Source organism: Protomyctophum bolini (genome assembly GCF_963924005.1).
Source record: "Protomyctophum bolini genome assembly, chromosome: 12".
NCBI classification, from domain to species: domain Eukaryota; kingdom Metazoa; phylum Chordata; class Actinopteri; order Myctophiformes; family Myctophidae; genus Protomyctophum; species Protomyctophum bolini.
Window position 1 is genome coordinate 28,583,601 of NC_137873.1, and position 20,904 is coordinate 28,604,504.

The window sequence follows — 20,904 nt, forward strand, 5'->3', positions numbered from 1 at the left end:
TCAAACTCCATCTGTAATGCATAGGCACACTGTAGCGTCGCTGCCGGGGGTACAAAACCGTTCCTTTTTCATTTTAAAAGTTTTTATTTGTTATTTAAAAAACAGTGAAAATAGCCGATCTACGAGCTCAAAACACCTCGCCTTGTGATGCGTTGTGAGGTTATTTTCACTACTTTTGTGCGACACTCTCGTATGATGAAAGTAGGGCATTCATTTACAAAAAGACAAACTATCTATTGTATTTGTTTCTCAGATCTGACGGAGGTCAAGTTAAAAAATCACACCTGTGTGAACTGAGTGGTGCAACTCCCCTCTTCCCCCCCCCCCCTCTCTCTCCCTCTCTCTCTCTCCCTCTCATTAGCAGGCAACAGTGCAGCACTATCTCTCTGTTTCTGGCACAACAGCGCCCCTACTGGTACTAAGTCATACTGGTGCTCATAGTCACATGGTGGGTTAACGTCACATAGGCGAACACATAGGTAGGTGAACACGGACATTGCTGTTCCTTGGAGTGGTTGCACCACTCAAAAAACGGAATACCATGCAAAAAATACCAATGACAAACAGTATCATTCCACTGATTCTATAGCATAGCAAACTAGACAAATCTCACAGGATTCACCTGGTTTTGACTGAGGTTAGTATTATTCCAGTATAGTATCTATAATATGATCATTGGAATACATCAGTGCATACTAGCCAGTCTACAGAACTATGTCGTACTGAATTTAAATCATAAAGCATAAATGTCTGAAAAATGATATGCACTGCCACTGGCATTTGCATTCTGTCAGAATAAAGAAGTGTCTGTCCAACTGAGTAGTTTGACATGCTGCTGGTCACGAGGGTTAGGAAGAAAAGTTCCTTCTTTGTTAATCGACAGCAATCTTTTTTTTCTTCTTTGCCTCTCTGTGTGCAGCATGCAGCAGGACTACACCCCCAAGCATTTTACCTAACCTCACCTCCCCCTTCCCTCCGTGTTGAGTGGGAGATATCTGGCTTCAACCTAACTTCCCCTCCACCTGGTTTTAATATGCAGCAGGCCGGGGGAATGGAAGGGGGGGCTGGAGAGACAACTTGCCCAGATGACTAAGATATTCTGACAACAGGCTGCCTTCAAACTTGGTGTTACATGAGCTTTGACATGCACACCGACCGCAGTGGTGTCTACTAGGGACAAAAATGACAACAAAAGACAATCCATTTGGACAATTTACCTGACTGTTGCAAGCCGAAATGGCAACAGCAGTTATTTAACAGCCTTAAGCAAATGGATTTTCAAGCAAGATGCAAGATTCACGCATTTCAATGAATGGGATTCTGAAACCATAGAAGTCAGCACTGAAATCAGAAGGCAACACTCAGAAAACAAAACAAGAACTAACAGCCTTTCCAGAATCCTTCAAAAAGGTGAATGACACTTCTGTGGTCGTACAGTATGTGTAGAATAATTATGTTGCCATCTTACCTCACCCGCCCCATTCTGTGCGTCATTCCCCAATTTCACAGGCGCCCCAGAAGAGTTCATAATTCCTCAAACTCTCAAAATAGATTAAGATTCCAGAGCCCTCACCGGGCAGCGGGAGCGGAAGACAAGTCGACAAAGGAGGAATGGAAAAGGACAAGGTGAAACGAAGTAACAAAAAAAAAGAACTCCCTCCTCTTCAGCTGCCCGACGCCTCTAGTGTCATCCAACTGCGCTGGACAGCCATTTCCATTCAGAGAAATCCCCCCCTTATAGTGCTACGTACGGTGAGAAGTCTGAGAACACACCACACACATGTTCACACAGTTCCGTCTCCCTGAAGCGGACACGCATGCTGGTGCGGGCTCCTCCACGGTGTGTGGAAAGGCATCAGCGATCCTGCCTGCTGCCCCTCAGGCAACGCATTCCCCGAGTCGGTCTGAGGCTTTGCTGCTCTCCCTGCTGGCTCCGCCGCCTGCCTGCCGTTCCCCTTGTCATGCTGGAGTGTTTGGACAAGGCTCAAAAAGTGTGTGTGTGTGTGTGTGTGTGTGTGTGTGTGTGTGTGTGTGTGTGTGTGTGTGTGTGTGTGTGTGTGTGTGTGTGTAGGAGAGAGAGAGAGAGGTGGTCCCTTGTGTATCTGTGTCTCGGCCGTTCTGCTGCCTTTGCCTGTCAGATTCCAGCCTGCCACAGCCTCCCTCCCTCTCCCCCCCCTTCTCCTCCTCCTCCTCCTCCTCCTCCTCCTCCTCCTCCTCCTCCTCCTCCTCCTCCTCCCCCGACCTCCTCTCTCCCTCTTGAATGCAGATGTTGAGTTTCAACAATATTTCTCTCAACTGACAGCAGCACTGAAACAGAGAATCTGTGTGTATTCACTTTCACAAGAGACTAGGGTGGATTTCTTTTCCATCACCAGAACTTCTGAGAGAATATGTTTTGCATAAAATAAATCAATGAGAACGCAAAGGCATCATGTCAGAAGCAATTGTTATCCAGGCATGCAATATGCTGTCAAGATTCCCAGCCAGGTTTCGCTTTGTACGAGATTGGACACCATTTTCCATGGAAATGCAAATGAAGGACAGCGATATGATATTCAGATTAGTTCATGCTGGCTCTCTAAAGAATGTACACTTTGATCACTTCTATTTGACACGTATTTGATTTAACATGGTCCCTTTCTCCCTGGGTAAACAAGGAACTTGTTTATAGAATAATCCCTGATTTAATGTATTTTGAGCGACTTTTCTGTATTATGCTCGATTATATTATTCTACCATTTTAATAGGGCTTTAGACAACCTTGTTCTTAACTTAAACTCATTCTTAACTGTAAATTGAATACGCATCCATTATTGCAATCTTTGAAACATCAAAGGAACATTGGAATATTGTGTTTTTGCTATAGCTCTGACCCTTTAAACGAGTTATATTATTCAATTTGGTGAACTAGCAGGGACTGACGTTGATTCAATGACTGCACTTAATATAAATCTCTTCCCTCAGAATAAAATGGAATGTAAAAAATGAAATACTGAAAACCGTAAATAGGAAACTACCGGTACGTTAAATCAAGTGCCATCATGTCCCTCACTAGATGCATAAACAATCAATCAATAAGCATTAAAATGGTGCAGCTTTCAATTTCACATAATTAAAGTACTGTAGGCAGTTGAACCGAGTCAAGACTGCCTCCCTCTGGCTGCATTCTGCACAACAGCCAATAACTAGCCACTACCATTGATTACATTAAATCTGTATTCATAATTATTAATATAGTTAAAACAAATTAGAATACATATTTTTTTTATATAGTAGCTAAGCTCAAACAAGGCCAATGAATTTCTCAATTCTCAAACTGTTCTTAGAAAAGAGGACATTATATTCAGGAAATACACGTGAAAGTAAAGACTGGCTGGCTTTGGCACAGTTCAGTTCTTTGGCACAGCTCAGCAGATGTGACCTCCATGTACGAGAACAACACACATGGCCTTACTGTAGCCTATATTATGATATTGGATCTCAACCTATGAGCAGAGGCCCACTGGAATCTGAGAACAAAAAAAAAAATTGATTTGAAAGAAGTTAGTTTTCATTGTGACACCAATCAATAGTTAAGGACTATAGTATGTTAGTTCTATCGATTCAAGCCGGAGCACAATCAATTACTAACAATAACATGCTAAAGCACCAGGAATGCTTTCATTCCCTTATCCAGAAAAGGTTGAGAACCACTGCATGACGATCACACCCCCTAGCCAAACTAAAATATGCTCATCCCTTTTAGCCAATCACTGATAGCGGGACGTTAATGTGGTTCCGCAACTTCCGCCAAGTGCCGTTTCCTCTTTTATGGCTGTACACAACCTTGCTCACCACCCTGAACGTGCCTGGCCGCAAGGACCACTGTCACATTCTGACCATGCACACCGTTCACATCTGTTTCCAAAGGATATACTAACTAGGAGGAGTAACAGTCAGTGTTTTATACTCTGTTTGCCGCTGTGTGTGTGTGTGTGTGTGTGTGTGTGTGTGTGTGTGTGTGTGTGTGTGTGTGTGTGTGTGTGTGTGCGCATATATGTACGCCAATGTCGATTGTCGCTCTGTCAGTGTCAGGAAGTAATAAACATAGCAAACAAACACTTTTCTATAAAATCACAGGTCTAATATTGAGAACAATGTGCAACATGTGATATGATCTTACACTGTACATGTATTCTGGTGACAGACGGACAAAACACATCATATTACAAGCTGGATGAATTACATGTAACCATTAACTCAACTAGCAATGGGAGGCTGGCAAGGAGCCAGGCATGCAACATCCACCACTATACACTATTTGCAAACAAAGAAACTTTGCCCCAACAGTATAGTGGAAGATGGATGCAAATGGAATCCTGTTGCAGCTGCTCACAATCTCCAGAGGCTGTTAGCACATGTTCTACCAGGAGGCTGTAACCAAAGCCTTAATGCTGAAATCAGAAGTAGCAGCTGAGGGGAAGCCTCTCTTAATTGTGTATGGTGTCGAATGTGGTGGTGTGTGCATGCGTGTGTGTGTGTGTGTGTGTGTGTGTGTGTGTGTGTGTGTGTGTGTGTGTGTGTGTGTGTGTGTGTGTGTCGCACTGCGTACATATTTCACTGAAACATACTGTAATGTTAATGGTCAGTGTCAGGAGAAATGGAGCTTATCCCTACTGGCACCACTCTCTGTTACTCACACCCAATAGCACTTAACCTCTCTACTCCCAGGGGCGTGCACTGATCTACAGAGGAACTCTGTCATGACAGAAGCACAACAGCAAAACCACTTAATGATTTATATAAATCTATAGAGTATGTACCCATGAAACCTGATATGGGTGAGTATGACATTTACAATGAAGTTTGCAGTAGCCTGAGAGATGCCCACTGATGAATAATAAATAGACACGCATTAATGAGAGTGACGGTTGAGTGGAGATGCAACAACACACGCCTCATAGGCTCATACATTCTCTTTTTTTGTGTTAAAAAAAAATCACACCCGTGTGAAGTGATGGGCGCTCTAATCATCATACATCATGTCATTCCTGGCCAATGAGAATTTGCATTTAAAGTTAAACGGTTTTCATATAATTCAAAATGGTGGGTAATCTAAAGGTCAGAGGTCAAAAGTCAGAACACGAAAGTTGTTCGCCATGAGGAGACAAATATGTGTATCAAAGTGTCATTGCCAACGGTCAAACGGTTTATGAGATATGCACATTCAGGCCCTCATTTATCAATCGAGTGTAAAATCTGCCACAGATTCGAGTGCAGGTTTCGTAGTAGACCCACGTCGCCACAGCATTTATAAAGTGATCGCAAACAGCTGATCCTTCCTTAATTTCGTTTTGACGTTAATAAATGTGACGGCTGAAATATATCTGGCACGCCCTATGAAATCAAGCCTCGCCCTCGTTTTTGCGACTTGAAAACGGCAATACGTTTCCTGAAACCATGGTAACATGAAAAAATAGGTTTCTCCAGTGCCTTGCTGCTGCCCGCCTCACCCCCCTCTCTCATACACACGCAATGCACAGCACGCACACGCAACTTGCAAGCCCAACTAACTGGTGTGTTGTTAAATAAATAAAAAACGAACACCTGCATGAATTAAATAAAGTTGTAGGCCTACCCTGTCTGTTTCCCTCTCACCTCGCATGCCTTGCTGTCATGCACGCACGCACCTACATGACACATTAAATAAAGCTGTCCGTTTCTCCTCTCGCTTCGCTTCCCTTGCTGCCCGCCTCACCCCCCGCACGCCACGCACGCACATATCGCAATTTGCAAGCAACTTTCACTGTGTGTTGTTAGTAGTATATTAAATTATTAAAGTATTTTTTATTTAATATACAACAAGATATATTAGTGAACAAAACCCTGAACCTGAACCATAATTAAATAATAAATAGGCACACACACACGCTGCTGTTTTGCAGGTGCTCCTCCTGTCCTGTCCTGTCTGTCTGTCTCTCTCTATCACTGTGGTCCGTCCGTGACCAACTGACCATGCACGTTCGACAGTCTATTTAGATTGCCTCGCAGTCGCTAGTCGCTGCAGTGGCTGCAGGATTGTCAACTGTCAATTATATTAATGTGCAGCCAAAATATATGGTGGTGCAGTGGTGGGCTGACTGGCTGGGTTAGCCTATATCGCCGATGCGGTTCCCATGCACTTGCGCTGGGCTGGCACGGCACATTTGACATTCCAGTGACACTTCAGGTTTATTAAACGAGGAGGAGATTGCATATACCGTAACTCCAGAAAGACATTGTTGGCCTGCTGTAGATTAGGCTACCTACAGTATAGGCTACCCATGCATGTTGGGACTCTCCGCAGCTGCATTGCACTATAGGCTACTTTCCAACGTCATGGAAATATTCCAGCACAGACAGCCCAAATCCTTGCATGTATGCGCTCATGCAAAACACTGTTTAAATGGCTTAAAACAAGCGCGATTTTAATTGTAAAGTTGGAAAGCTCCTACAAATTTCATATGACACAAAGACACATCTTGTAGGTCTATTCCTTTTCTTTTTTTTTCTTTTTTTTTTTTTTTACATGTGTAGCCCATATACATACAGTTTTATATTAACATTTTAGGAGTGAATACATATGTTTCGATGCCTTTGGCAGCCTCTCAGCTGGTCAAACAATGCTGCTCCGCCATTCTACGACAGAAAAACCAGCGTAAGACAGCTCACGAGCAGACGTGGGATTTGAACGTTGTCAAGTTCAATTTCAAGCTTTGCCGGAAATGGTAAATGTCGAAAATGTCGGCAATTTCGGCGTGCACCCATATTTTGGCGTACGCACGGTTGATAAATGAGGGCCTCAAAGTTTGCATTTTCAACTTAATTTTAAATTTTCAGTGCTATAGCGCCACCATTTGGCCAATGGTCATGGGCTTCACATAGTCACCGTTTGGCATGGCCCTCTACCAGATTACCGAGTTTCACGAAAAGCGACTGCACGGTTCAGTCAGAACAGCTATTTTTGGCGGAAGAAGAAGGAGACGAAAAATAAACGCAAATACAAGAAGTGACCAAAGTCACTGCGTGTCTTCTTGGTCCCTTAATAATCATGACAGGTCCACACAGCTAGTCACATTTGAAAGGTGTTTATATAAGGAAAACACTTTCAAACATGCAATTATGTTTTTTTGGTTTGTTTTCTTTCTTTATTTTGAGGGGCGCTCCTATATACAGGTTTAATGCTTTTTTCTTTTTTTTTACGCCATTGACAATGAAAAGAAATAAATGTTTGCTTTGTCCCTAACACAAACCTTAAATCCCATTAACAATAAAGAGACGTTTGTTTTGACACCGTTTGTTTTACATAATAATATAGTAGCGCCCATCACTTCACACAGGTGTGATTTTAATTATTTTAGTTGAGCCACAAGCCGCATGACAGTTTGTCATCGAAGCATAAATCAGGCTTCAGCTTGTGCCACTCATACAGACAACCATTGTCAGCTCTCAGCTGTCATTCACTGTCAATAGTCTACTCCACTTTAAAAATAATCTACAGTCTAATTTGAGGTACCACCTACTACCGGTAACTATGGTAAAAAAAAAAGAATATCTGCACAAAACAAAACTTAGAAAACCAAATGAAATAGTTTGAGTTAATAAAACGAGTGCATGGGGCACTGGTAGCCAAATGGTTAATTATTTTTGCTCCAGGTACATATATATATGGACCCCACCACTAGGGGTCGTTATTTGCTTCCGTGTATATAATGGTTGAGCCCCAGGGCAGATTTTAACATTTCCAGTTGCTATGCAACGCTTCCGTCACCACCAGATATGGGACGTTAAAACGTTACCTCAATTCAAAGCAGGATTTTCAAACCTCCATAAGTCGGAATGTTGGAGAGCTGTCCAATGATAGCAAAGTGTGTGTGTTGAGTGTGTGTGTGGCGCAGGGGAGGGCGGGCAAACTCAAAAAGTTTCTCTTCAAGTGAACACTGATGGTGGCACCTGGAACTGGGATTTATGCTAACAGCTAACCCTGGCAGTGTCCCGGGTTTGATTCCCACGCCCGGCGGCGGCTTTGCTGCATGTCATTCCCTGACTCACCACTGTACCACTGTACCATCAAAAACATATACGTATATATAAAGAATATGTGCATTGTTTGCACAAAATAAGGAGAGCCGGTGAAACCTGTCAACACTGAAATGTGCTGTGGAAAACACCTTTGACTGATAAATCAAGTCAACTGAATGTAATGTGAATGAATATGTAATCCAAAGGCAAATAAAATTATATGCACCTCTGTGCCACTTTTCCCTAATAGCTGCACCTGGCTCCCAGTTCAGTTTCTTGGCATCCAGTTCCAGGTGCCTGACACAGTGCCCTGCCAACCTCATCCTTCCCTCTCTGACCTTGCCTGTGACCCGGGGGGGAGGCCTCCGTATAGGTTCACGTTTCTGATGTAGTCCGCCCACGTGACATCAAGTGCTATTTGTAGCATTCTTGTAAAGACTCCATCCTGGACCTTTTCCTGCTGTACTGTGACTGAGTGTCCATGTCTCAGTACTGACTCAACTGTAGCCACTAATAACTAATAATACATTATAAAGTAATACATTGTTATTAAGGTCTTGGTACAACATAAATCATCCTCAAAAGGAGGTAAAACATCACAATTATCCATACATTTTAGACCATGAAAAAGGTAATTCATACATGCATAAACTTTTTAATTGTATTATATTGTATTATAGTACTGTATAATATACAGTAAGTCGTCAAAATGCCCCAGTAAACAAGACTACGTAAGGGGGGATTCCAGTACCACTTTTCTGCGGAGGAAGATTGCAATCAACCATCTACAGGAGAATATGTGATATAATGATGCAAGGAGCTGTGAGAGAAACAAAAGCTCTTTGCTCACCGAAACATCACATGGAAATAAGGTGGTTCACCCCAATAGCAGGGGCCGACAATATAAATGGCCCGGTGGTCCGGATGTACTTTTTAAACCGTCAGGGCCACCAGAACACAGGGCCACCAGAACAGCAGGGCCAGTGAAAAGAATGCCTTGAAAAAAAAAACATTAACTAATAATTTTACATTATTTCCCTGCAACTCGCACGCTGTAGCACGCTCGGTGGAGTCTCTAGTGGTGCTAGTTCACTTGAGACGGCGCCCTTCTGTCGCGGTCTAAAACTATATGTGTTGGAAAAATAGTGACAGCAGCGGGATTCGATCGCAGGAGGATTGGGAGTCTAATGACTAACGAGTCACGCTGCCAGAATGGGCTTTTTGGGCTGTATTATAGAATGTGAGAATGCCCCACCCCGCAGGCACCCTACTACTTCTTTCCTACTAGTAGGGTGGGGCGAGAACCATAAGTCATAAACTCATCATAAACTACGTCATAAGAAGTCGGCCTGCTCGCAGCTCAGCCAGTTTCAAAAGCAGAGAATCAACAAATCATCTGTGATTTACAACAGCCATAACATCCTACTCGCTCGTCACAAATCCCATAGATTTAGATCACATTTTGTGATATTTGATTGGTTGAACACGGAATATGATGTATGATAAGAGTGCGCCTCACTTCACACAAGTGTGATTTTTATTATTATTGAATAATCTGGCCCGGATCATTAATTAATGTATGAACCTCAATGCTGAGTCCCTCTACAATGTCATCGTGAGTGTCGTGTTGAATAAGGAAGGATGGATTTTGATTGGAAGCAGAGTGTGTGTGCATTGCGATCCCTAATAAGCAGGCACACATCTAAGGGTGTATTGATTCACAGTACAATTTCACACCAACAAGGGACTCAGATCCGGACCCAGTCTTCTTGCCAGATGTTTTTTGATTAATGTGAACACTAGTGTAGTGTGTAGGGATGGATTAACATCGTACCATCCAATTGGAAAGGTGGTCTGGAGTCTGGAAAAACAAGCATACTGAAAATACAGAAGCTCACAGCTATTTGACAACTCTCTCTTTCTCCCTTCCTCCCCCTCTCCCCTTCAAGTGTACTCTACTACTCAGTGCTCACATTACTAATGTGAAAGCTGACAGGTGGGGGAGGGGCAATAGTACTCAGGCACTGTTCAAAGCAGTTGTTTCAATGTGAAACCAGCTTAAATAGTGAGGAAGGATCTGTGCTGTCAGTCAGTGTCCGCTGGAAAGACCAGCTCGGGGCTGGTATAAGTGCAAATGATTTTTGACTGTCCTCACTGTACATAAGATAGCAATGTAACAAACCACACGTCATTTTAAGACCAACAACAGCCTTCAGCACCCAGATGAGCCACGTACATTTGGTAATTATAAACAACATGGGTGCTTGTGTGTGAATACCAGGGGGGCAGTCAGACAGATATTTTGTGAAGCCACTAAGGAAATGAAATGAAAGTTCATATAATGGCCTGTTGTGGCGCTGTCATTGGGCTCAAAAAAACCCATAGCCCCATAGAAGTCCATGTATTTGGGCCCAACTTCACCTAGACTGTATTACCTTAATAAACATGGTCATGAATACTTTTTGCTTCCAGTCACTAGTTTAAAGTCTCATTTCTAATGTCATAATATTCTTTTTGGAAAATGATGTTCCCATTTATAAAAAAAATTACCATAAAGTCGCGCATGTTCTGAGGGGCGTGGCTACCGTTACAGTCTATGAACGGGATCCCCCACCCACTCGAGTCAAAATAAAAACCAACAAAGAAGAAGGGGGGAAGTCCCGCCTCGTTGTCTGGGCCAGCCAATGGGCCAGCTGGGCCCAAACGGATCTAGAAAGATGGCGACTTCCATTGCAAGGACTGACAGGCTTCATTTTACGTTCATGTTAGACCTGCGGAACGCTTTGTCCATATTTTTTACAGTCTATGGTGAATACGTAAACTCTGTTGTTTGAAGATTGGCAATGATAATTGCGTTGCCCTTAGTGGCATTTAGTGCCATGTGTAAAATGCTAGCAGCCTTCAGAGATCATGCTGCTCCTTCATTGATTACCAAATCACACAATGTTTATTCTATTCACTATGATGCAACAAACAGTAGCTTCAGACAACATAAACATAAAAAAGTATTAGTATAGTAAGCATCCAACTGCCTCTCTTAATTACATTTTTATGTACTGTAATACTACTATGGCTCTACTAAAATACTTCACCATCATAATAATTTCTCTGAAACCATTTTAGCCAATTGCAGGATACCATTTGTGAGCTTAAATAAAAGGTCTTACATTGTCCTACTACTACTCAGTGTCTTTCTTCTAGACTGAGGCTCCCTCTTGTCTCTCATCTCCATGCTCTATTCTTGACTGTAATCTGTCTCCTCCACTTCATGTCTTTCCACTTCACTTAAATAATGAGTTGCTTCCTGTTGCTTGTGTCTGTGGACTCATTCAGTATTCATGAAAACATAGGACTTTTTAGCACACAGGGGTGCACATGCGTGCGTGCAACCCATGCGTGCACGCACATGTGAGAGACAAGAGAGCAGGGGACGAGAGATAGTCAAACTGTATATTATGGGCAGTTTATTATGATTTGAGGATCAAAAGTGAGGGCAGAAAACTGAAGACGCCAAATGTGATTGGATAAGATCAGCTGAATTCATTCAAATGTACATCGTTGTATGTATGAGTTCAGTAGGTAGGATGTCTATGCATTTACTTTATGTTCCGACCACGCATGTCTCCTACTGTACATCCTATGCACTACTGATGATAATATGAAAAGGTTAATTTATACGTCAAAGAAACAGAGATGGAGAGAAGAGAGAGAGACATTTGTCTCTGTCTTAGACAAATGTGTCTAACTTATAACTAACTTATTACTTCTTTGGTGCACAACACCATCATACAACAGAGTATAAATAAGAATAGCCAGTGGAGGGGGAGGGGACTGGTGCCTGTAGCCTGTACGGAAGACGGAGTCTGTCTACAGCGCTGTCTAACATCGATGTAAATGTGTGGGGGATTCAATAAAAGTATTTGCAATCCCCGCAACCACGTGCTGATATTCAGGCATTGGTGTCTCTCTCCTGAAGTGTCCTTTTAATAAACAATAATAATAAACAAATGTACACTTTACTAAGTTGTGTACATATGTTAACTAACTGTTAACAAAAAATTGACATTTCACCCAGAGATTATAAAAACTAGAGCACACGCTGTGAAGCCGGGCATGACAGCAACATTAGTTGAAAGACATTTGGTTGTGAGACCTACTCACCGTGTTGGACAGCTCCATGTAGTTTTTATCAATGGGCGTGACACAAGTGCTGGTCTGGGCCAGGAGTTTGTGGAGAGCAGCCTTCTGCTCCAGGACAGAGTCAGGCTGACCCAGAAACTTGCGGAGCAGTATCGACTTCTGAGGCTGCTGGCTATGAATCCTGCGGACCTCAGGACTCTGGAGGTCTCGTGCTCCTGAGTCAAACTCCCAACTCTCTCTGGCTCCTGACAAGGTGCCTGAAATAATTAATGGTAAAATAATTAATAGGAGGATAAAATAATTAATAGGAGGATAAAATAATTGGATCTTCGGTATTACATGCTATGTGACAACAACATAGCTTGTACACATACTAGTACCGGTATTCATTTATTAAAATAGCATTTAGATCACTGACACCAATGACCAATCTCTACAATGCAGTTCAGTTAGGAATAGGATGATTGAGTTAGCTTCTATAAATGGAAAATGTTCGTGACAGTGATAAAGTCCCAGATGAGGACAAGCAGAATAGAATTATTTCTGAATAGGATCTTTGTCCTCACTGAACTCTCACAGAAGCTTGAGACTAAATTTGGGGGGGGGGGGGAAAGACTGTTGGATATGGAAGGTATTTTTTACACAGGAGTTAATGGCTGCCTTCTATGGCCATGTCCATTTGGACACCTTTTCAGATCTTGTATTATTTCTATTCTAGGGGTGTCCAAAATATATTGGTCATGATATCCAACATGAGTCATGACGATTTGCATCGTCAAGAAAGACAAAATGCTGTACTGCGTTGGTGAAGTTTTTCTCACATTCATGATTACACTGGGCTGAGCACTGAAAAGGCAATTGGGCCTCATTCACAAAACATGTGTACAATCAGATTTGATAATAATGTGTACTTCAGTTTCCATGAAAATCGTAGCATGAAGTTGTTTTGTCTATTGCAAAGTTGAACTGTGAATTATTGAAACTGAAATGGCAGAAGGCATGGAGAAAGCATATGAACAGGGTGAGCCATTTGGCATTTCCACATTAGTTTATCTCTTCTTGTCCATGTTGGAATGATCATAATTGCTGTACTCAACGTAGCATGTGGATCTGATCTCAATTCTCAAATGTGTTTAGGTTTGGATTTGAGACACGACCACAACTCGGCCAATTAGAGACACAGCTAAATGATATTATCGCTATCGGGTAGAAACCTCATATCTCCAAAACTGGAGGATTCAAAATCAAAAGATAACAAGTAGCAAAGATCTACAAGTTCAAAATGCTTGTAGAACGCTTGTGTGAGACTGTAGTATAATCAAGTAGCACATTCATTTACAAAAATAATTAAAAAAGGGTAAAATATGGAGATGAAAGGTTTCTGCCCGACAGCAAAATTATATTTGAGGGAGGAAAACATCACTGCTCAGTTCCCTGCTGTCTAACCAAATCACCTTTCCTCACTCACTTAGTCACTTGCGTCACTGGAACAGCTGTAAACAACCAACAAGCTGTGATCATGAAATGTGTGGGTTCTGTGCAATACATTCATTACTTTCTGATTTCAAGTCAAACCATTTCACTTGACCGTGTCCTTCTGCAGTCACAGCGTTGACAGCATTGGTCATTTATTTCCATGCTTTTGTGTTTGTTTTATCTGTCCCCGTCACTCAACTATTTACACTTTTAGAAGTTATGGCTTATCTTCGTGTCTTTTCATGTTGACCACTGATGCAAATCAACATGAAAAGGAATGCATCAGTTGGAACACTTGCACGCACAACATTTAGGCCGGGACTCGATTTCACGAGTACCTTGTTGGTTTTCGATAGGCTCTAAACAGGTTTTGTGAATGGCGCATTTACGCAGACCAAAATATGCCTACAGCCACGTCCCACAACTCATGTACTGCATCTCCGGACTGTAACTACTGGAGATGTATTGAAGAGTTATGATGCTGAAATACATTAGACCGACGGTAGGCTACTAGAGTCTAGACCAGCGGTGCCCAAAAGGTAGATTGCTACCAGTAGATCATCAAGGCTGTGCAGGTAGATCACAGGACATGTCCCTAAAGGATATTTAATTTAAATATATAAAAAACTATTTTTTGGTGACTTGATTGATTGACAAAAGGGGCCTGTATGTAAGCTCAAACTCACAATGCAATATTTTGTTTTCAACAGTGTTGCTGTAGCATTACAAATTAAATACAAAAAAAACCCTAACTATTAGATTTCTCCCCCTCTATTTCCCATTCCAAGTGCATCTGTCCTATATGTAATGCCAGCACCGCTATTCTAAAGCCCCGGTACATATTTAAACTATTTTCAGCAATGGTGGGTAGATCTTGTTGAGCCGATTGATTTTGAAAGTAGCTCTCACGTCATAAAAGTGTGGGCACCCCTGGTCTAGACACCCCAGTGGTCCAGAGTTTTCTGCTAAGTTTGTAGTTTCAGCTGTAGTCGGACATGGACCATGTCTTAGGTCACATTCTCACCCAATACTTCGGTAGACTCAATGTGTATGGGCGGAGAATTTGGGATGCTTGCATATTTAATTTGCTGCGGTTTGCCTTCACACTGTCATTCGCAGCAATTGGAAACGCAGCAGGGGGGACCTTTATCAATATGTTCCATTCATAAACTAGCCTACACAGTGAAATATATGGTGATAAAATTACACTCATAACGTGCGTGCATGTGTCGTGCCGTCTGGGACCCCCCGCCCCCCTCTCTCTCTCTCTCTCTCTCTCTCTCTCTCTCTCTCTCTCTCTCTCTCTCTCTCTCTCTCTCTCTACGCACGTAGCCGCCACACACTGTTCTTTTGGGCATGGAGGCACAGCGCTGAGCGCACTGATATAACTCCCCAGTCCCCACACAGTGACAGCACTCCATGTTTACGGCACGCACAGACAGACAGACAGACAGAATATTCTGTAGGCTATATAATAGGCTACACTGCAGTGTTTTTATGTGTTTTCTTAAGCAATTGATTAATGTACACGTCCTCATTTTGATCAGGGCTTCAGTCTCCTCATTCGACCACGTCTATCCACTCCACGGTAACGGGACATCTTTGCGCTGCGTAAAATATGCCTTCTCCGTCTCCAACTGTGTTCAGCTCCTCACCCACCACATTCTTTAATTAATTTCCTTTATTTACTGCGGATTGCATTCACACCTGCACCGAATTGTAATCAAGTGCGATTGGAAGCGAAGCGAAACCCCCGTTTTTGCTCGGAGTAAAATGCGGTTCTTTGATACGCATTAGGATTCGAATGAGCCTTCACACCTGCCAAACGAAGTGCACTTTCTGAAAATGCGCAGCAGGATTCGTTTTAATCGCAGCAAAGCTCTCTGGTGTGAATGTGACCTTAATGGATCACAGCTGACAGGTAATAAAATGCTCATTAGGTCTAAAGCTGTTTACCGTGTTCTGTCATTTTAATGTCACGTATACATGTTAACACTTGACATACATACAATACATACATGCATTTAGATTTAGAACCAGGTTGTTAGGCATGCCGTTTGCCAAGATCACAGTGACACCAATGTGACAATTATCCATCAGCAGGCATTCATTGACTTGACAACGTGCTCTAATTGTTGTCAGTACAGTTAGCCAAAGGAAGTCAGCAAAGTGGGTATTAGCCCTTAAATCAGATTTGAAAAAAGCACTGCAACAGTAGTTGACAGTGTCTGTCAACCACACAACTTCAACTTCAATGTCCCTGGTTCGACTCTGGCCAGAGACCTGTGTTGCACGTCATGCCTTTCTACCCTCACTTTCCAGTCTCTCTGCACTCTCCCATCTAATCAAATTTAATCTAATCTCTCCTCAGCTTTCTACTTTATACTGTCTCCACTTTGACTACACCGTCTCCCTCTTAGCGTTCCTCCTGTATGTCTCAAACCTCTCAGTTTTCTTACTGGCTGTCTCCTCCTACAGCACATTGTCCCCCGCTCAGCTTTCCTGCTGTCCCTCTACTCACAACTCTTGCTCTGCACAACTATATACACAGTTGCACATCTGGTGTGACAAATCTCATCGTTATTTCTAGTGCTTACAGCCAAATACTGACCCAGGTTGTTGTCACTGGTTGGCAGGGAGATGATATGTTCTAGGAGCTTCTGGTTACTGTTCGGATCTTGGGTATGTCGGTAGAGCTTGCCCTCCTCCTTGTGGATCTCCTGCACCAGCCGCATGCGGCAGCGACTGAAGTCCTCATAGGATATCTTCCCACGCTCATCGCCGCCTAGTTGACTCATAATATCTGCCACCGATTCCTCCATGTTCAGCTGACGACAGACCATAAGGAGGTCATTCCTGATACCAAGACAAATGAAGAACAAAAAGGCGTGAGAGTACACCCAAACGTAACGTTGGCCACAAGTTCATAACATACAGTAAGGGATCATGTTTTCATCCATAAACAACTTTGTAGTAGGCTCTGGCTTTGGATTGACATCATGTGTATTCGTTTATGCTTATGGGGCAATGATATACGTGCCAACTCCAGGGAAAATCAACATTGCATGAGGAGAGTATACTTCACATTGAGTGGTGGAGAAATGAATGAATCTGCATATCCATATGTCAGATATCTCTGTAGTGGAATTGAGAAACAGAATGCTCATAAAAAAGCAAAAGGTTAATCTTAACTGACACTGTTATCAGTGTGCATTTACTCTGGTTGCAAGGTAGACGGCCGGGAATAGGCCAAAATAAAGGCATAAAACTGCCACAAAATGCCAAAAACCTGCACAAAACGGACACAATTACGCATGTGCACCCGTAATTCAACGGGTGGCTGGCATCTCCCTTAGAGATAGGGTGAGAAGTTCAGTTACACGAGAGAGACTCGGATTAGAGAGTCACTGCTTCTTCGCCTGGAAATGAGCCATCTTAGGTGGTTCGGACATCTGGTTAGGATGCCCCTCGGGCGTCTCCCTAGGGAGGTCCTCGAGGCACGTCCCACTGAGAGTAGCCCCTGGGGCAGACCAAGGCGCAGTTGGAAGAAACACATCTACTCACTGGCCTTGGTTGGAATGTATCGGGAGCCCCAGGAGTCACTAATGTTGCTCTGGAGAGGGAAGTCTGGAGCACTCTGGAGCTGTTGCCCCCGCGACCAAGACGGATGGAGATTATGAATCAGTAAAATATTTATAGGGGGGGGGGGGGGGCTACCTAAACGAATAGGCCGGGGATATATCCACCTGACCCTGACCAGTCAGTGTCATTCTGGAGTGGACTATAAATGTACAACAAGTCCAGTGTGTCCACTGTCCAGCACAACGATGGCCAGCTAATACAATAACAATGCACAAAAAAGGCCAATTATGAACACATACACGACGATAAAACCTGCTATGTTGTCAAACATTTGCTGCACGGTTGCTGCCTGTTGTTTACGTTTGCCTGCTGCAGTGCTGCAAGTCAAAGGTGTAACTTAAACGAAGTGGGGTTAATAATGCAGGTCAGGAACACTAGTCTTGTTATACTTATCATGCAGTTGCAACTTGCAGATATCATATTTGGCAACTTGGTTTCGGGTTGTTCATAAATGTTGTCCTGGGTCAGCTGACATTGGAATGTCTAAAAAGAGCGTGGTCATAAAAGTCTACCTAGTAGTGTGCTCTGCCTCTCGGATACACGTTGCTAACAAAGGTTTCCCCTCCTGAACAACTTTCTATCGAGTGTCAAATGATAGCGACCACACCGTGTTTACCTGTTGATGAAGCCGTCTCCGTCTCCGTCGCAGGTCTGGAACAGACGCTTCATCCTCTCCTCTTCCCCGGTGCTGGAGGTATCGCTGCTGCCGCTGCTCACACTAACATCAGCCGCTGTGGTCGCCATGATCCTCCCACCATGGATCCCACTGGAGTCACTGCGCGAACTTTACTAAAGTTCCCCCTCGGTTAAATACAATACAACAATGATTATCATCGTGCCTCTGTCTGTCCACTGCTCCCCATCGCATCGTAACGTTTTGCTTCGTTACGAACTTGACAGTAACGTGGCTGTATCGTACATTTGAGTACGGTAGCTGAATAAAACCAAGACAGTCAAAAGGCAAAGGATCCCAGCAGGCGAAGCCCCGGTGGGTGGGTGGCCTGTGATGAGGCTCAGAGGGCGGAGTGACTCCTGCCTGCTTGATCCTCCTACTACACTAACTACAGTCTCCTTGATTAGAAGAAACCACGGCACGGGCTAGCTCTGATCCATTATAGCTCTAATGCGTTGCATTTAGGAAAAAAATGCAAACGCATTAGAGCTATGGAACAGAGCTAGGCACGGGCTAACAAAACGACTTACTATTACAATGACTTAAATGACTTACTGTTAAGAACCCTCAATTTGTCCCAGCATTAGCGGCCACGTACGTACCCCCAACTCAAAGTGTACAATTTTGGAAGCATAAAAGGTTCTATTTGTATTTTGTGCACTCACATAGAGTTAGAATTAGACTTGTAAGTGTCCATTTGGTTTACTATAGCGCCTACCTATCAAGCCCCCTGGGCTGGAACCTCATCAAGGACCCCCTGGGGGTCCCCCGGACCCCACCTTTAGAACCACTGTTAAACTATAAATCTCAAAAAGATCTAGTAACTAGATTCGAATCTAGTTACTAATTAACTAACTAGATCTAGTTAGTTAATTAGCTCACATTAGCAAATGTAGCCACTAGCCAGATATGCAAGGTAAAAAATGTAATAAAATAGCCTTTTTTGCCACAAATTTACAAATTATACTCTGGGAAATGCCCAGGACCCCAGGTTATTAGGTTAATAAAAACTCAATTCAGGTATAGGCTATGAAGCAGAGGGCCGTATAAAATCTGTCCCCATGCAGGCCGCCCACGGGCTGCACTTTGGACACCCCTGATCTAGTAGGCCTAGCAAGTAGCCTGCCTCACAATAATGAATGACATATGGCAATACATTTACAATTACAATTTAGGCATTTAGCAGACGCTCTTAATCTAGAGCGACTTACATTAAGCAAGAACAAAAAGCATGGCAATAGTAGCTATAGTAGGCTATCACAAAATGAGAAACTTATATGAAAATTACAACTTGATAAAGTTGCTCATTTAGACATTTAGAGAAGCCATAAAGTCAAATGAGAAAGCTTCATAATTTAGAGATTCAAACTAAAGTCATTATTATTATTTTTTATGTAGCATTAAAGTCATTATTTTGAGAGAGTTGAAAGTTTGTCATTATTACCTTGTGATAGGTCATATGTCAATAATTCAATATATATCTTCTTAAGCATATACTGTAGTATCAAGGGTATAAGTCCACTGTAGTGTCCACAGCTTCCAGCCAGCTCTAACTAGACCAGTGGTTCTCAACCAGTGATCCGGGGACCACCAGTGGCCCCTGTGGAGGTTCCAGGTGGCGCAGCTAAATTATGGAGTTGGTCAAAATTGACCCTTATTAGATCTTTAACTCTTGAGAATATAAAATGAAACCAAATGAACCCTTACGTTACGGTTACAGGTTCATTTGGTTATGCTCTCAAGAGTTAAAATATTGTTTACAAGACTTAGTTTACAAGAAGTCTACAAAATTAGAGAATGTAGAATATTTTTGAGCGGTGCTTCTGCTCCATTACGCAGCTATGTGTGTCCCTGTGTATCTGTGTCCGAGCACAGAAAGCTGCAACACAGTAACTGTCATTTCTCGACCGTTTCGGACGGGGGAAGGCTCGCCGGGACCGGCCCGGCCCACTGGGCATGTTACTGGGGGTCTGGATGTTGCGGGGAGCCCACACGGTAACTGTAACTCTGTAATTTCTCGACCGTTTCGGACGGGGGAAGGCTCGCCGGGACTGGGCCGGGACCTGGCCGGCCCACTGGGCGCATTACTGGGGGTCTGGATGTTGTGGGGACCCCCCGGGGAACCCCACACGGTACAGTTGCACCCCTCACTTCACACAGGTGTAATTTTTTTTCAACGTTTGCCTGTTATCTCTCCTATGGTACCAACAGCATGGAATTGTGGACAAATGTTATCCAACAACAACAAAATATTCTACGTTTTGGGTCTGATAGGCAGTAGGCTAAAAATAAATCATATGCATATATGCAATAGGGGCGGGTGAAGTGTGGCTGCGCCAGGCTACACCCATAGGGCAACACCCATATAAACAGTGTTTATTTAAGAATAATTTTGTCTAAAATTCCAGTACACTTTCAGTGCCATCTTAAAGTAAAAAAAATAAACTGCTACATCTAGTGGGGAAAGACGGATTTGCAGTAGCCACACATGACAGTCATACCAGTAGGTGAACCACGTTTGTTTTCATTTGGTCACTACTTTTTAGACACATTTTTGTATACATTATACATAACACCCTTGTGGACTTTGGGTTAAAAGTTATCTGCAAAATATCCTGCAGTTAATTTTTTTGCATGTTATATCCGCACAGTTACGTATCCCAAATCCCAATGTGAAATTATCCCATGATACAATCTTTCAAAACAAGATTTGGCAGAGGGCTTTTTGTGCCAGCCAGGCTAATCTCACCACACCCTACCTCTTTTCATGTCAAAGCAATATTAAAGCAATCACTGCCACTTCAGTGTCAGGGCTCTTGATGACTACAGTTCCATATTCATGTGAACGAGGTGAACTGAGATGGGGTGAGGTGTGATACAGTACAAGCTGTGAGCTTGTATCATTATAGCCAACATATAATGATAAAGTGGTT

At 43.0% G+C, this 20,904-nt stretch overlaps 1 protein-coding gene across 4 annotated transcripts in view; it reads right to left on the reverse strand.

The window, feature by feature from the left end:
* The window catches only part of mcc (MCC regulator of WNT signaling pathway), a 63,810-nt gene extending 45,542 nt beyond the window's left edge, over nt 1–18,268 (reverse strand). For 2 of the 4 annotated variants that reach the window (XM_080779235.1, XM_080779234.1), the window contains exons 1-3: nt 17,915–18,268; nt 16,268–16,512; nt 12,202–12,437 (exon numbers count right to left, since the gene is read on the reverse strand). In XM_080779235.1, the coding sequence (XP_080635361.1) occupies nt 12,202–12,437; nt 16,268–16,512; nt 17,915–18,042 (609 nt within the window). In that variant the 5' untranslated portion in view covers nt 18,043–18,268. Of the gene's footprint in view, nt 1–1,468; nt 2,044–12,201; nt 12,438–16,267; nt 16,513–17,914 lie in introns of those variants that run through there. The other 2 variants (XM_080779236.1, XM_080779237.1) reach the window with 2 other exon arrangements.
* Nucleotides 18,269–20,904: the final 2,636 nt, after the last annotated feature.